The sequence below is a fragment of the Neovison vison genome, chromosome 12 (genome assembly GCF_020171115.1).
Source record: "Neovison vison isolate M4711 chromosome 12, ASM_NN_V1, whole genome shotgun sequence".
Classification (NCBI taxonomy): domain Eukaryota; kingdom Metazoa; phylum Chordata; class Mammalia; order Carnivora; family Mustelidae; genus Neogale; species Neogale vison.
The window spans coordinates 69,611,444-69,628,730 of NC_058102.1; the positions used below are offsets into that span (position 1 = coordinate 69,611,444).

Sequence of the window (17,287 nt, forward strand, 5' to 3'; positions counted from 1 at the left end):
GGCATGTTTAAGGCAGGCTAGGCTAAACTGTGGTGTTTGGTAGCTTGGGTATAATCAATGTATTTTCGACTTTCGATATTTTCAGTTTATGATGGGGTTACTGGGGTGTGACCCTATCATAAGGAAGATTTGTGGTGTGTTTATAATCATAATAAAAACATGATAATTCTTTGTTTTTACTCATAGCTTTTCTTCAAGCTGGGACAAGCCCTGCCGCCGTGTCAGTTAAACCATCTGCAAAATGTACAAAAATTGTATTTGGAAACATTCCCTTGGCATTCTGGGAAATTCAATTAAGTAATGTCTGTAAAGTACTTCAAGATCCTGAAGAACACAAAACTGACCTAAAAAAAGAATTTTCAATTATTGTGAGTAAGAACATTATTTGGGGCATCTGCTTTACCATTTTATGTTATCTTAGTGATAATTTCTCCCAAATACTGGTATCAATAGATACTGTCTAATAGGGACTCAGAGAGCCTGTTCTGAGACGTAAAACAATAATTTTGGGAAAAAGCTAATTAGCACTCTGCTCTTTATTAAATGTGGCCCTGTTTTACTACCAAAAAAAATTTTAACAAAAGTTCTTTCAAGTAGTAGTTCTCACAGTGTGGTCCTGGCACCCCTGAAAGTTCCAAGACCTTTTTAGGAGGTCTCTAAGGTCAAACATATTTAGAATAACACCAAGCCATTATTTTCTTTTTTCATCTTCATTTCTCTTATGAGTGCATGGTAGAATTTTCTAGAGGCTGTTTCATTCTAAATAGATAGAAATCAGGAGGAGATGTGAGAATATAGCTTCTTGTATTAAGTCAGACATTACAGAAATTTGCAAACATGTTAAAACAATGCTATTCTCACTACTTTCCTTTAAAAGTATAAAGATATAGGTATATATATATAAAGATATAGATATATAGGTTTATATATAAAGATACAGATATCTTCTTTAAAGATATAGGTTATCTTTATAAAAATGTTTTTTATGTTAACATGCAACGAGTTTATTGTTGTTATTTGAAATGAATAAAGAACTCCATAAATTATTTTAAAATTTTATTTATTTATTTGAAAGAGAGGATGAGAGGGGGGTAGGGTCAGAGGGAGAAGCAGACTCCTCACTGAGCAGGGAGCCCCATGCGGGAGTCCAAGATCATGACCTGAGCCAAAGGCAGTCACTTAAGCAATTGAGCCACCCAGGCACCCCAAGGAACTCCTCTTTCACTGGGCATTTGACAAGGAAAATAATATTCAACTGAAACAAGAAGAATTTAGCAAAAAAAAAAGTGACTTCTTTCAACTGAGGACCTACGGATTCTAAATTAGAAGCCTAGTCCCAAAGGGTTAATGTCCCTAGACTCCGGAATTGATGTTATAAAATATATAATAATTGTGATTAAGGAGAAAAGACAGGAACCAGGAAATTCAGGCTTTTTTTTTTTTTTTTTAAGATTTTTTATTTTATTTATTTGAGAGAGAGAGACAGCGAGGAGAAGGTCAGAGGGAGAAGCAGACTCCCCATGGAGCTGGGAGCCTGATGTGGGACTCGATCCCGGGACTCCAGGATCACGCCCTGAGCCGGAGGCAGTCGTTTAACCAACTGTGCCACCCAGGCGTCCCGAAATTCAGGCTTTTAATTGATCACGTGGCTCAGTTGTTTAAGCTGCCTCTGGCTCAGATAATGATCCCAGGGTCCTGGGATTGAGTCCCATGTTGTGCGGAAGTCTGCTTCTCCCTCTGCTCTTCCCCCCATTTGTTCTCTCAATCTCTCTGTCTCTCTCAAATAACTAACAAAATCTTAAAAAAAAAATAGTAATCCAATGAGTACCCCCTTGGAGAACTAGAAGAAAGCAATTAAGAAATAATAATCTGACTCTTAATATTTATTTATTTGAGAGAGAGAGGGAGTGAGCATGGGGTGCATGAGCCAGGGGAGGGGCAGAGGCTCTCAAGCAGGCTGCATCAAGCATGGAGCCTGAGATGGGGCTCTATCTCACAACGCTGAGATCGTGACCTGAGCCAAAGTCAAGTCAGACACTTAACCAGTGAGCCACCCAGGTGCCCCTGACTTTTAGTATTCTTAAAAACAAAACAAGCATTAAATAAAGTTACTATTGCATTGGATAGATAGAAGCAAAAACAAGAGACTTAAATTGATTTGCAAAGATTTTACTTGAGTACATTATTTGTCCTATTGTTTTCTCTAGAGCGGCTTATCAGCAAATCTTAATATTAAGTAACTACTATGGCCTCAACTCTCCCTGGCTCATAAAATCTGTGAATTCAGTGGTCCCTAGCTCATAAAATTTATATTTCAGCAAAGGAAGAGACAAGCAAACAAATAAACTACCAAGATATCTCAGGCACGGTGAGTGATGAAAGAGGCCATTGTGTTAAAGGGTGACTATTTGAAGGGTAGCAGTGAGGGAATAGGGCGGGGAGAGATGATGTAGACTGGGTGTTGGGGAATCTCCTACTGAAGTGGAGGTTTTAAGCTGACACCTGAAAGGCAGGAAGAGTCTTGCTGGGAGGATCATGCAAGCATAGGGCCCCAAAGAGGCTGGAAGCAAAAGGTGGCTAGTGTAGTGGGAGTTTAGAAAGGAGTTTAGAAGGGTCCTACACGTTGTGGTCAGAAGGCACATGGAATAGCTTGCAGAAGTTTGAATTTTATTTTTGGGTGCAATGAAAAGCCTTTGAAGAGCTTGATCTAGTCATGCGACTCAGTTTGCATTTTGAAAAGGATCCTGGGTGAGCCTGGGTGGCTCAGTTGCTTCAGCAGCTGCCTTCCGCTTGGGTCGTGATCCCAGATCGAGCCCGGCTTCGGGCTCATTTTTCGGCAGGGAGCCTGCTTCTCCCTCTGCCACTGCCTGCCACTCTGCCTGCTTGTGCTCTCTCTCTCTCTGACAAATAAATAAAATAAAATCTTTAAAAAAAGAAAAGAAAAGAATCAGACTGACTGCTTCATTGCTTCATGGGAAATGGATTGCAGAGGAGCAAAGAGAAGAACCAAGGAGACCCGTGAGAGATGACTGTTTGCCCGAGACAGGGACGATGGATGGTGGGTTGGACTGGCGGTAGCAGTAAAGAAGGGGACAAGCAGACAGATATGGGAACTGTGTGCTCTTTGTTTAAAATCATGCATAACACTTGTCTGGCTTCTAGGAGGAGTTTAACAAACAGTAGCTGTTATGTCACTGCTCTCTTCTTAAGCAAGAAGTTGCAGAGATTAACGAATTTGTTCTAGCTCACAGGACTAGTAAATTCAGCTGGGCACTGTTCCCACTGTCACCGGGTACTGTTAGACCAACCACAAAATGCCTTACCTGAGGTCTTTTTCCTTCCAATCTTTTCTGCATTTAGCTGCCATCCTGATCATCCTTGAACATTGCTTTCGTCATGTCTATCGTGCTGATAAAGCACATTATATGTATTCACGCAGCTATTGAGTAATGTCAGTGAACTAGGCTTGCAAGAGGGGCTGGTTCACACACATAAGACAGAGGTTTTGCCTCTGGGATTTTAGAATTTACTTGGGGACACATGATTTATGAAAATGAAATAATAGATCAAAAAGAGAATGGCATAATTAACAAAGCTTCCGTAAAGGATCTTGAAAGAGAGAACATTTCAGTAAAGAGAGAGACAAAAAGATGCTAGGTGAAAAGAGAAGCAAAAACAACATTGCTGGTTCTGTGGCAGGGAGTGGGGACGTTCGTGAGAGGAGAGTGTCTGCTCTGGGAAGGTGGAAGACAAAGTGGCAGGGCAGGATGGTGCCAGACCATGCATGGGATCAAAAGCTGGACATCAAGGATTTGGACTTGATTCAGCTAGATATAAAGTGTTATTAAAGACCTCTAAGCAAGACTCGGTCGGAGTGAAGGTTTTGCTGGGACCGATGATCATTTCTCCCTCTAATTTCAAAGATAATTATCATCATCTTTAGGTACCCATTAGGTACTTAGCTTGTAACCCTTTGCGCTTTAAAACTCTGTAATCTGTAGGGCTGAAACCCGTGTGGAATAGGTATGGAGTAAATGTTTGATGATGATGAAAGACATGTGTAAGGAAGATTAATTTGGCAACAGCATATGGCCTGAATTGGAAAGAAGAAAGCCAAGAGGTAGAGAAATCATGAGGACGTTGTTCCGGAAATATAGGCGTGAAGGAAGGAATGTGGAAGAAACAGATATGAGAAAATACTTAGGAAGTACAGTTCAAAGAAACTGAGCCAATTTGAATGTGGAGTGGGTTAAAAATTAATTTAAGTCTTCAAGTCCAAGTCTTTTGAAGAGCCATGATGCCACTCAGGTGAGATGGAAAAATCAGGAGAGGGAATTGTTTTGGAGGAATAAGGCGAAGAATATAGTTTTAGACACGATCCAAGATGATGACAGGACATTCATTTAGAAATGGCCTAGGAATCTGGCTAGGTGATATTGAAGTGACTATGTAGAAACAGGACTGAAGTGTTGTTATAATTTTATTCACTTCAGCAGGTATTCACAGAGGCACTACTATGTGCTAAGGGCTGTGGGTTGTGGAATTAAATGAGGCAGAAACCTTGAGGAATTAATGTAATGGGGGAAAACAGATGTGTGAAAGGGAATATAAAGTCTAATGTAGTAAGTGTCCAGAGGTTATATCCCGAGAAAGTGAATTAAATAGAACCTATTAGTGACACAAATTGCCCACTAGAGAAAACTGGAGAGTCTATGAAAGTATCCATAGGTAGCTTCTTCTGCTTAATTTTTCCTGCTCTGTGTCCTGTTACTTTGGTCACAAGTGTCTGGACTTTGGATTGGCCTCCAAGTGGAGGCAATCCTCTCTAAGCCAGGCATAAAGAAGATCGACCACCAACGCGGTGGCCCATCAGGAAAACTGTGTCCTGTAACAGCCCTTCTTATTGCATAGTGAATGACAGATACATGTCGATGCTCTTGCTTGGGATTTTTTTTTTTTTTAAAGATTTTATTTGTTTATTTGACAGACAGAGATCACAAGTAGACAGAGAGGCAGGCAGAGTGAGAGAGAGAGAGGGAAGCAGGCTCCCTGCTGAGTAGAGAGCCTGATGCAGGACTTGATCCCAGGACCCTGAGATCATGACCTGAGCCGAAGGCAGCGGCTTAACCCACTGAGCCACACAGGCGCCCCTGCTTGGGATGTTTTAAATGTAAACGTAAACGTAAGTTGCAGAGAGCAGTCACTAGAAGCAGAGATGGCAATACAAGTTGGGACCGTATATGAGAAAGAGGCAGAGCGATGCTGATTGAGGAGAATGGCAAAAGTATTAGAGCATGGGCAATAGAGGGAATGAGCCGGGCACCAGAGCCTTGCAGGATCATAAGAAATGCCGTTGATTTCTGGAATCAACAGTAGTTCTGGCTGATGATGTGTTTTTCTAGTTTCCTTATTTCCTGAAAATAAATCCTCAGCATTCGCAGTATTCTGAACATGTCCTGGCACTTTAGATCTCACAAGAGCCCAGCTAGCACAAAGGAATTTCTGTTGTTTGGGCTTTCATTATGTCTGCAGAAAAGAGTATCTTGTGAAGGATAGGTCAGTATGATCTTCATAAAGTATGATCAAAAGGACATTCACAAGGGCACGTGTGTCTGTGGCTGCCTTCCCAGAAGAGTGTAGCGGTAGAGGGCAAAAACCTCAGTTACATCTTAGAGCAAACCTCGAATCCTCAAGTTTATACTTTTGTGCTACTCCTTCTCTCTTTTCCCAGCATGATCACAGTGTAGGTCTGGGGGCTTGTTCTTGGGGAGAGCAGAGAAATGGAGAGCTATGGAGACTATTCAGTGCAGGCACCAAGTTTAAAGAAGGAAACCCCAGAAGACAGTAGACAGGGTAGCTGCCCAGAGCCATGTGTCAAGATCAGAGTTTCTCTGTGTACAGAATGCAAACCACCAGTTTAGGATCACCTGATTTGTTAAAAATGAAGATTCCTAGATCACCTTGCCCCAGCTGAATAGAATCTCTAAGCGAGGGCCCTAGGAACTTGCATTTACGTAAGTATGCAAGGCGCTTCCCTTGGAGATCTGCCCCTATGAGCCCTGTGTTAAGGAAAGAGAGAGAATGCTTGTTTATGAGAAAGTACTCAGAAGTGAAGGGTGGAAAAGTTTGGCACAACATACGCATACATTGCTGTAGGAGTGAAAAAGAAAGAGAAGATGTGTGAGCTCAAGCTGAAGGATAGGGTGAGCAGAAGAGAGAGTGGGATGCAGGTTTGCTCTGGGAATCATGAGCTCAGATGATAATTGAGACCATGGAGATGGATTAGGTTTCTGCTAATGCCAGAATTTTAACAATCAGCATAAAAGTGCTATATAAAGCTCTCCCCTCCTCTTTATTATAGTCCTTGTAAGATTTATGGAGCACCAACTACAGGGAGAACATTGTATTAGCAGCTGTCAAAGAGAACAAGAGCTTATCATGTACTCAAAGTTGGACAAAATAAATCTGTAGTTTATATTTAAGAGCGACTACAAAGCAACATCCAAATAAGTGCAAATTCATTCATTGACAAAAACTCATTGTGTCCATTATATGCAGACACTTTCCTTGACTCCACAGGGTGTGGTTTATCAGAAGGTGACCTGGGTGAGTTTAAAGGCAGATTTTGAAAGAAAGTAAAAACAGATTACTGAGAGGTTAAGGCACTCTAAGCAAGGATTTAGAGTCACAGAGTTCAGAGAGAAGGTACATAACTTCATTCAACATTCCATATATATTTATTAAGTACCCATTGTGTTGTAGACACTGGAAATATAGCAGTAAGTAATAGACAAAAATACCTGCCCTTAGTATTCTGGTGGGAGAAAGACAAGAAAGCACAATAAATAAGTTATATAGCATATTAGAAAATGATGTTTTGGAAAAAATTAAACAGGAAGAGAGGATTTGGTGGTGGGGGGATAAATACAGTATCAAAGATGATCTTTTGGGAATAACTCATTGGAAGGAGATGTTTCTAAGTCTATAATATTTGTGTCAGGAAGATTTATGACTATGTAGTGGACATACGTTCTGTTAGAGGCAGCAAGTGCAAATTCCACCACAAGAAGCCTGCCTGGCATTTTCAAGAACAACCAGGAACCTGTGTGTGTGTGTGTGTGTGTGTGTGTGTGTGTATGTTTAAGTGAGGAAAGGGGTAATAGGATAGAGTTCAGAGACAAAAGGGGTGAGAGGTGTTACATAATCTGAGGCCATAGGTCTTAGAGATTTTTGCTTTTTCATTAAGTGGGATGGGAGCCACAGGCAGGATGAGAACCTCTAGAGCTGGGAGCAGAGGAGTGAACGTGATCTGACATGGATCCTTCAATTCAGCGGGATGAACTTGGGCCCAACTTTTCACCTGTCTAAATTTGTTTCCTCATCTGTAAAGTATTGGAAAGTATTCGTCCTAAGTTGTGATGATTAAATAAGATGTATGTTCAAAATATTTAGCAACTACTTGACACAGAGTAGGGACATTCTTTTCCCTTCCCTGTCTTCCACTTCCTCTCTTCTGTCTCTTCCACTTGGTACCAGGTGCTAGGAGAGAAAGACCAGAATCAGGCTTGCAGGTGACAGCCCACGTAAGGGGTAGGAAGAAAAGGGTGACCATTGTTTTAAGGACTGTGTTAAGCGACATAGTTGGGATTTAATATAATCGTTTGGGATTTAAATAATAGTTGGGATTATTAGTTAGGATTTAAAATAATCGTTTTATTCTGTTTTACCATGTGGACTAGAGAGACAGAACCGGAAATACTCGGGTAGTCCTATTAGATGCAGGTGCTGGTCTCCCAGGCCTCAACCTTGAAAACTCACCCAAACAATTTACTTCTCTAGGTAGTTTATTAGACTCTGGGTTATGCTAGCAGTTTTAATTGTTCTGTTGTTAGACGTGTTAACTCCCTGAACGTTAACTGATTAATCTCAGTCTTCTAATTAATGTTTGAGTGATTCTCCTCAGGTCTAAACTATCAAGGGCACTTCTACTTAAACACAGTTTATCTTCTGTTTGTGCCCTCATGGGCAATAGGTACATTTGAGGTCGCTGTTTAGAATGACCTGCGATGACTTCAAAACATCCATAAACACAACAACAAAAAACAAGACAGACCTCCACCCCGTTGAGATTAATGATGAAAGCCTGTGTCGCGTCTGTTTGGGCTTGGGGCTAGGTTCCCAACCCCCCAGAGCGTTAAGGCTGGTAATCACCAAGCCGTGGTCAGAAAGCCCCTGGGTGGGGAACTCTCTGCCCGACGTCTCCCTAAGTCACCGAAGTCGCCTCCCACATTTGGTGACTGCTGTTTATTTACTTGCATAAATGACAGTAAATGAACGTGCACTAGTGCAGCCGGCCCCGAAGAGCGGCGGATCTCCCGCGGCTTCTCCCAGAAGACCCGGAGGGGGTGCGGCAGGGTCGCTCCCGGAGTCCCTGGCGAGCGTGCAGCCCAGCGCCCCGCGGCCGGGGTGCGAGTCTGCGGCCGCGGGCTGGGCTCTGCGGCGAGAGTCCGGAGGCGGGACGCCGCGTGGGTCCCGCGGTCCCTCCTCCCCGCCCCGCCGAGGCACCGCCCAGACCCCCACCCCCTCCCGCTCCGCCGGCCCGGCTCCCCTACTCAGCGCCGCCTGCCACCCGGTTCCCCAGCCAGCCCGGCCCCCGCGCCTCCTCCGCTGGCTCGGCCCGGCCCCCTTCTTCTCCCCGGCGGCGCTCGCAGGCTCGCTCTCTTCCCTCTTCCCACACCACCCTCAGCCGCTCCCTCCCCGCACGCCGGTCTGGAGAGGAATCGAGCGCCGCGCGCATCGATAGCTCTGCCCTCTGCGGCCGCCCGGCCCCGAACTCATCAGTGTGCTCGGAGCTCGATTTCCCTAGGCGGCGGCCGCGGCGGCGGAGGCACAGCGGCGGCGGCGGTGGCGGCGGCGGCGGTGGCGGCTGCCCGGCCAGTACTCCGGGCCCCCGCCATTTCGGACTGGGAGCGAGCGCGGCGCAGGCACTGAAGGCGGCGGCGGGGGCCAGAGGCTCGGCGGCTCCCAGGTGCGGGAGAGAGGTACGGAGCGGACCACCCCTCCTGGGCCCCTGCCCCGGTCCCGACCCTCCTCGCCGGCGCCGGGCGGGGCCGGCGGCGACTGAATGAATTAGGGGTCCCCGGAGGGGCGGGGAGGGGGTGCCGGCGCTGAGCCCCTGCGGGAGAGCGGACCGGGTGGGGGTGTCTGCAGGGGGAGGCGCGGGGACGCGGCGACGAGGGGATTGAGGAATGGGCGGTGCGGGGCTGGGGAGGGTGAGGCTAGAGGCGGCCGCCGCTTGTGCTGCTTCCTGGACGGGGAACCCCTTCCTTCCTCCTCCCCGAGAGCCTCGGCTGGAGGCGGCCGGGGAGAAACTCGCGGGCTGGGCGGGCTGCCCCTCGGGGCGGTCGGGTGCGGTGGAGGTTACTCCCGATGCGCTCCGATCTCCCCTCCCCCTCGTTGTCCCTTCTCTCTCTCTCTCTCTCTCTCTCTTTTTTCTCTCTCTCCCTTCGCTCCCGCACCTCTTCCTCCCTTCCCAGCCCTCGGCTGCCTCGGTTACTGCCTTCTCTGCTGCATCTAGCATCCCTAGGACGAAGGTATAAACTTCTCCCTCGAGCGCAACTGGACGGGTAGTGGTCCTTTTCAGTGTGTAGGGGGGGTACACGAGTAATAGGAGAGGTCACGTTTTGGAAGAGGCTAGGAAAGTGCTCAGAGACCACTGTTTGTGGTTATTGTGTTTGGAAAAAATGCATCTGCAGCCGAGTTCCTGACTGCTCCCCTCCCCCATGTATGGGCTGTGACATTGCTGTGGCCACAAAGGAGGAGGTGGAGGTAGAGATGGTGGTGGAAGAACAGGTGGCCAACACCCTACAACGTAAAGCCTGTGACTTAGTGAAAAGGAAAAAGTTAATCCCAGAAGGTCTATTTTGCTTTGTCAAATTAAAACATACACCGAAAACCCGCAGAGCAGAAGCAGGGCTTTTTCCTTGCTAGTTGAGTGTAGACAGCAATAGCTAAAATAGTACTTAAAGTTTAATTTGCCTGTTCTTGTCCTACCCCCCTGTCTCTTCTCTGTTACCTTTATCCTTACAAATTTGACCCTCCCATCCCAAGAGTTATTGCAGTACTCCTAAATAGCATTTAAACATTTTTTTTTCAAACTAGCAAGAGGAGTTAATTGTAGCAGTCTTCCAGCCAGCTGCCTGAAATACTCCTAAGCATGTGCATGCTTTAGCTGAAGTCCTAAGCTAGCCTTCTTAAATTTTGACATTTATCGAAATAAGGGTTAAAACAGAAAAGCATGTTCTTACAATATTCATGTTATGTTTGTAATGTAAAAAAATTACAAAGAAATTGCAAAGGGAGAAATTCTGTTTACAATCATCATCTCAGAATCAACCACATGAGTGATGTCACTCTTAGGTGACTAAGGTCCAAAATGCTGACTCGACCATGAGATAGACTATAGATATCAAATATGGTTGATACCATTATTATTTACTTTGATACTGTAGCCATGGACAGGCATACCTGATTTCAGGAGACCATAGATGAGAGTTCAGTTTTGAGAAAAGTGGTTTTCTTTTTCCCTTAACAGAATGTTGGGTTCTAGTCCCACTTTACCCCTCCATAGGGTAAAGTGTTATTTTAGCTTTGGGTGAGGGAGCTATTTCTGGTCTATGATCTTCAGTAAGACTCCTTGGGAACCCACTTCTCTTCAGTGGATTTAAATGTTAGTTGGTTTATAAAATCCAATTCAGGGATTTTTTTTTTTTTCCCCCAGAAACAACAGCTGCATAAACAGGTAGACCAGAAGGTGTGTGTGTCTCAGAACTCACACAGTTAAACTGTAATCCTGTATTTGTCCACAGTATCTCTTAGGCTAGCAAACTTTATAGTTGCAAGGACATCTTATACTCTTGAAAATTACTGAAGACCCCTATATGGGGTATGTCAGTAGGTACCATAATACAAATTAAAACTGAGAATTTAAAAAATTGATTAATTCATTTAAAAATAGAAATAAGCCTATTACTTGATAACATAATAGCATTTTTATGAAAATTTGTTTTTCAAAACAAAAATTAGTGAGAATAGTGGCTTTGTTTCACATTTTTGCTTATCTCTTTAACTATATTGCTTAATAGAAGATATCTGCATATCTCCTTCTTTGTTCACTCTATTGTGATCACATCTGGAAAACTCTACACTTAATTAACAAATAAGAGTGGAAAGGGTAAATAACATTGCTGTAGTAATGGTATTATTAGTATTATTGATTTTGGCCTCTTGGACCCCCCAGGAATGCTGCTGGATTCCTGGACCATAGTTTGATAACTACTGTTCTAGGCTCCGCAAATTCTTTTAGGGGCTGGGATAGGCAGGGAGCCAGAGTACATTTTGGTGTGATTCTCCTCATTGTTCCCCATTTCCTATGGCCTCTATTTGGAATAAAAGGTGGGAGCGATCAGGATAAGATACATGCTTGGAGAGGCTCCCAAGGTGGCCTGGCAAATAGGGCTAGGTGGCACAGAATAGGCCAGGGGGCTGTAATACAATAGTCTTTGATAGGACAGTTGTCTAGCCTGTTCTTTGTGAGAAGACTCAGGAATAGTGTAAGGAGGTAAGGGTTAGTATATTATCATTTGGAAAACCATATTACCTTTCTTTGGGGTGGGGGGGATACTATTTGGATTCTTGGTCTTCAGTTAATAGGATACTGCATGCACTGTAGTGTTTATATTTGCACATTCATTAATTTAGAATAACTTATCCTGTAATTATTGTGTACTTACTGCCATTCTTTGTGCAGTTCTGTCCTTATTTTTAGTAATGTGGTTATTGGGGGAAAGAAGGTAAAATTTTAAAAAAATCACTTTATTTCAAAACCTTTGAAACAGCTGTAAAAAATATTTTCTGTCTTGAGCAGTCAACCTTACAAGTTGCCAGTATTTATTGGAGTTGTTGAGAGACTGTACAAGAAGCAGAGAGTAAGTCACTGAGAAGTATTCACTTACAGCTTTTCAAAATCCCTCTCATTAAAAGCAGTGCATATCTTTAAATTTTATATAATTAAATTTTTTTTGGTGCAAAGTGTTTTTTTCAGCACTAACATAGGATTACATAGTGTGATAGATGATGAAATCATCCATACTGAATAGTTCAAAATTCTTAAAATTCTCTTAGTTTTTATACATCATTATTTTCCCCAGCAGATATTTTACAGATTGAAATGTTATCAGATCTGCTTTGGTGTCTCGGTTTTTATTTCTCCACTACATAGGCCAGCTTTATCTGACGGTCTTCTCTTCACCCCCATCTGACTCTTGTTAACTGCAGGAGAACTACTGTGATGATGCTTTTAAAAAGTTTTCTGTAGCTGTTGGCCCTGACAAAGGCACTCAGCATATCCACTTGTAACTCTTAGGAGCCAGAGTCAACTAGGAATACTGTAGAGGTAGCTGTCAACAAGTTTTGTGTGGGTGTGTCCACAGGGTATAGACACTTGTACCGAGTGAAGTCATGGCATGTTCCTCTGAGAGCCATTAACTGCTACAGAGCAGCAGACTGGCTGTTCAGATAGACCAACCTGAATATACGATAAAAGAATTTTGTACTCTGAATGCGTTTTTCCTCAAACGTTGATGGGGGAGTTCGTAAACGAAATGCAGTTCATTACAATACTCATCTGTAGTCAACCGAAGTTTTCATCACTGAATTTTGCGAAGCATTTTGGAATAATTTTTTTGTGTAAAGGTGAATTTGTGTTAAGTTTTGATAGAGTGGGTTATATTAATTTCATGTTCTAATTTATATCAACCACATGTTCTAATTTAGTCACATTTTCATTATTTTTATTATAAGGCCTGCTGAAAATGACTGAATATAAACTTGTGGTAGTTGGAGCTGGTGGCGTAGGCAAGAGTGCCTTGACGATACAGCTAATTCAGAATCACTTTGTGGATGAGTATGATCCTACAATAGAGGTAAATTTTATTTTCATATTATGCATATTGATTTGTGTAGGCCCATTCTTTGGGTACAAAAAGGAGGTTTCTCTGATCATTTTTTATGACTACCCGTTACAAGCAATTATACTGAAAATGATATTACTAAGTTCTCTGAAATGTACTTGGGTCCCTTGGCTTTATTCTGAAGTTATATATGCAACTAGAGATACGGATAGCCCTTATTCTCACTAGAGTATTAAGATGTATAACATTCGTTCTGTGTTAGTATATGTGTTTTTTGATTGTAAGTGTATTTCAGAGTTTTGTGAGAGGGTAAAAATGTAAATTCACATCTTATTTAGACAGTCATTTAAGAAAATGGTCTTGTGGTTGTTGCTTGCTTATTTGCTATTTTAATGTCACATTCTTAAGTTATAGTTGAATTGTACCAGTAAAATGTAATCATTTGGTGGTTGGTTTGGTTTTTTTTTAAACATTTAATTAGTAGTATTTTCCTGTTTTATTTTCACATTGAAGTAGGGGAGAACCTACAGCTACTTGATACATTTTAAAATCTCATTCTTTGTGTATTTTAATCTCTATCTATATCAGGTGGTATATAAGGGTACCACTATCAATCCTTACCTTTGCTTTGCAGTCCTCTTTTAATTTACTCAAATGTTAGAATTTCTTTTATTACAGATTGATTAATGAATAATTTTTAAACTTTAATTTCATAAAAAATTGCCAAAGTAAAGGCCAACAGCAAAATGATAGAATAAAGGCCTGCGAGAGACCTTGATAATACACATAATACTTTCTGCTGCCTTCTGACAGCACTGTACTTAAATTATCTCAAGCAGATCAGGATTTATTTAATCCTAAAGACCTGCAGGAGGGGATGGCACCTCACTGTCCTTGTTAACTCACTTCCAGAATGTAATTATGAATGTATTTTATACATAATCTGAATATCCATATTAACTGTAACATCAGTGGAGATAGAAATAAATACAGCACCTGTCTTTGAAATAGACTTATGTTGTTAGATTATTTCTTAGACTTTGTTACCCCAGGTTAAGCAGTCCTAATCCCTTAGTTTTTATTTTGGATCTGCAGATCATATCATTTTTTTTAATCAGCTCTGAAAAATTTCCCAGAACTTTCTCTGAGTCTCTCCTTGTGGAATCTAAAACAGGTTAAGATGCCCTGTTAAGGGACAATGCTGTATGATGTTTTCAAGAACACTTTGACTACACTAAGGTGGATTCTGAGGGCACTGGTGGCCATGGCAAGATATTTATGCAATTAGAACTTTGAGGATTGAGTAAACAGCTTCATAAGGAAATATCAAATATTTTGGTACTGCAGGAAAGAAAAGAAATAACACTTACTTGCAAAGATTTGATTTAAACCTAGCCAGCTTTTATTTGGCATGAGTAAAGGGGAAGAGTCTAACTGAAGTGGACCACCTGTACAATAATCTTTTATATTTTCTCTTGGCAAGGCAGTTCAGTGCTATATGATGGGTTTTTTTTTTCCCCCTTTGAGGAGGATTAAATAGTTCACCCAATTCGAAAACCAAGGTTACTTGGCATAATCCATTTAAATCAGAAGTAAAAGGAAGTTTTAATAGAATTCAGGTTAAACACGGAAGTTTTCTTGGGATTTTGGAAGGTGATTTTAGCAGAAGTACTCTCCGTTTCTTTGAAAGTCCCAGGGATTCCATTTCACTTGGTTTCCTGTGTGCTATAGGAGATAATGTGATCAAATAAGTTAGGAAGTCTTTCTGTCTAACTTGCTTAAGTACAGTGTGGGTCTAAAATAAAGCCAAAAGTTAATCCTTTATTTTGAGTGAAGGTAGAGAAAGTTTATAAATTCAAACCCCTAGCTCTGATTAGGATTTCTGCCAGACCTGAAGACTTGACTCTGGGGAAAGCATCAGTTACCTGTGAACTTTGAAACTTAGACATTCCCTCACTAGTGCAGCCATCTGGGAAAAGCTGTCAGAGATCATCTCTTGTCTTCCAAATTACAGTGAGTCTTAGGGAACTGACACATTAAATTCATGGTGTAGTTCAACTACAAGAAAGACAAGATAATTTAGTAGCTTATTTTAAATAAACAGTGGTTAAGCAAAAATGTTGACTTGTTTTTATAAAGAGTTTAAAAAGGAGATGTGGGGATATCACTATTGCTATTAGGTTTTGATTGGTGAATAATGTAGGTTAGAGAGAAAATGAGGGAGCACATAGGCTGCACATTTGGAATTCTCATCAGTTTTCCTGCACTAAAACAAATGGGAAGGAATTTTTTTAAAAAATTAAAGAATATCATTTCTATAGTGGTTTAGAATTTATAAAAATTTACCTAGGAGATAGATAAGGAAGGTGGTCATTTTTTCTTTCATTTTTATGGATAAAAATGGTCTCTGAGAGGTTGTAACTTGAGAATACTTAGCTAGTAAATAGTGGACTTTTAAGTTTTCTGAGACCAAGTTAAGGGGAATTTCCACCTTGTATATACAACTTTAGAAATGAGAAATTAATCTTTAAGTTAGGAAGATATTTAATAATGGAGGCTGATTCAGATTTATCGATATACCAAAATTCAAACTTCCCTTCCTCTCCAGTGGCATCTTAATAGCCACTGAAATATGATATAAAATTAATAGCAGAAATATGATATAAAATTAAACAGGTGTGATGCATAGATAGAGCATGCTTATATTTGAGGCTGTGCACATGATAATCAACTTCTGCTTTGAAACATTTTACTTTTATCTTTTGTGAAGTTCACCAAAGAGTTCCAGAGATAATGAATTATGTTGTTTGTGGTGCAAGAATATTAAAAAGTCAAAGTAATCTCCAAGCACAAATCCAGGCTAGAAATAATATATGCTTTTATAGTTTAGAAATCACTTGTTATTAAAACACATTCTCTGAAATGTGTTTTCCAAGATAAAATTTGGCAGAAGGAAAAAAATCTCGTTTTAAAAAAACGTAAGTAGTTACAGACATGGAGATCAGAGTGATCATCTGATCGATTAGGAAATAGATATTGTATATCCACTAGATTTAATGTGCTAGTAAAAATAGATACAGAAAGATGTATTTTTTTTTTCAGGCTCCACTCCATTGACATTTGCATGCTTCTATTAATGTGACACTTATAATTCAGTCTAAGTATTATGCCCTTCTTCAGTGAGTTTCCTACTCAGTAAGGATGATGGATTCTTGACTGGATTGATTTGCTCCATCTTTATTGCTCTGAGCTGTGGAGTATTTATTTAAGATTTATCAGTTTCTCTATCTTTTTACTTTTTCATGTTAATTATGGAATTTATTTTACTTGCTGAATAAGGTGTAATATCTAGAACATTTTTAATATTAAGTCTTGAAGAATGGTGTGAGAAAAGCATTGTATAATGTTGAAAGCCATTATTTTTCTGGTTTTATGCTTATGTACCAGTAGTTATCATTGAGGGGTCGGTGGCTTTGTTTCCCAGGGGACATTTAGTAGTATCTAGAGATATTTTTGGTTGTTACAGCTTCTAAAGGGGGACTGCTACTGGCATCTGTGGAGGCAGGGATGCTGTTAAACTGCCCGCAGTACACAGGACCACTCCCACAACCAATGAGATGGCCTCAAATGGCAGTAGTGCTGAGGCTGAGACCCTCCTCTGTGTTATATAAAGCTTTAAACATCTCTGTCAACTTCAAGTCTCTGAATAAGGTTTATGCCAGATACTCTAACACAGCACAGATTTAAACTTTACCTTTTCTAAACTAATAGTATGTTATATGAGCTTATTCTAGCCTTCTGTTAAAACATTGTTTTTAAAATAAGGTACACAGTAATTTTGTAAATGCATTTCTTAAGGCTTTGGCCAGCTCCCCCCACCTTCAAGTGAGTGCCCTCTACTGGTCAATTTATTTGCTTTTATAATAAATAATGAAATACCATGTTTGGGTGTTTTCCTATTTAAACTGTGGGTATAATAAATTTATAAATGTGTAAGTTTTATTTAAAAGTCTGATTTTATATAATTTTTAAAAATCTGAAGTGTCAGTTTTATTCTCTGCTTATATTAAGATTCCTGTGTGGGCTAGTTAGGCCTAACTAATTAAATAGGTAGGTGGATATTTTTAACTAAGAAAGGAAATGTGGCAGTGAAGGAGAAAATAGGGTGGTTCTGTTGTTAACCCTGACTGAGATTACTTTGAGAAATAAAAAGTGACACTCTGACTCTGAATTTCTTAACATGTATACAGGAGCTATGCTATAGAGCTCAAAGCTTTCTGATGTGCTGCATGGGGTGTTAGGAAAGGGCCTATGGG

General features: G+C 41.1%; 1 protein-coding gene across 8 annotated transcripts in view; it reads left to right on the forward strand.

The window, feature by feature from the left end:
- The first annotated feature begins 343 nt into the window (after window positions 1-343).
- KRAS (KRAS proto-oncogene, GTPase) overlaps window positions 344-17,287 on the forward strand; it is a 49,956-nt gene continuing 33,012 nt past the window's right edge. For 3 of the 8 annotated variants that reach the window (XM_044228965.1, XM_044228962.1, XM_044228960.1), the window contains exons 1-2: window positions 8,984-9,041; window positions 12,862-12,983. In XM_044228965.1, the coding sequence (XP_044084900.1) occupies window positions 12,873-12,983 (111 nt within the window). In that variant the 5' untranslated portion in view covers window positions 8,984-9,041; window positions 12,862-12,872. Of the gene's footprint in view, window positions 369-8,935; window positions 9,042-12,733; window positions 12,754-12,861; window positions 12,984-17,287 lie in introns of those variants that run through there. The other 5 variants (XM_044228964.1, XM_044228963.1, XM_044228958.1 and 2 more) reach the window with 4 other exon arrangements.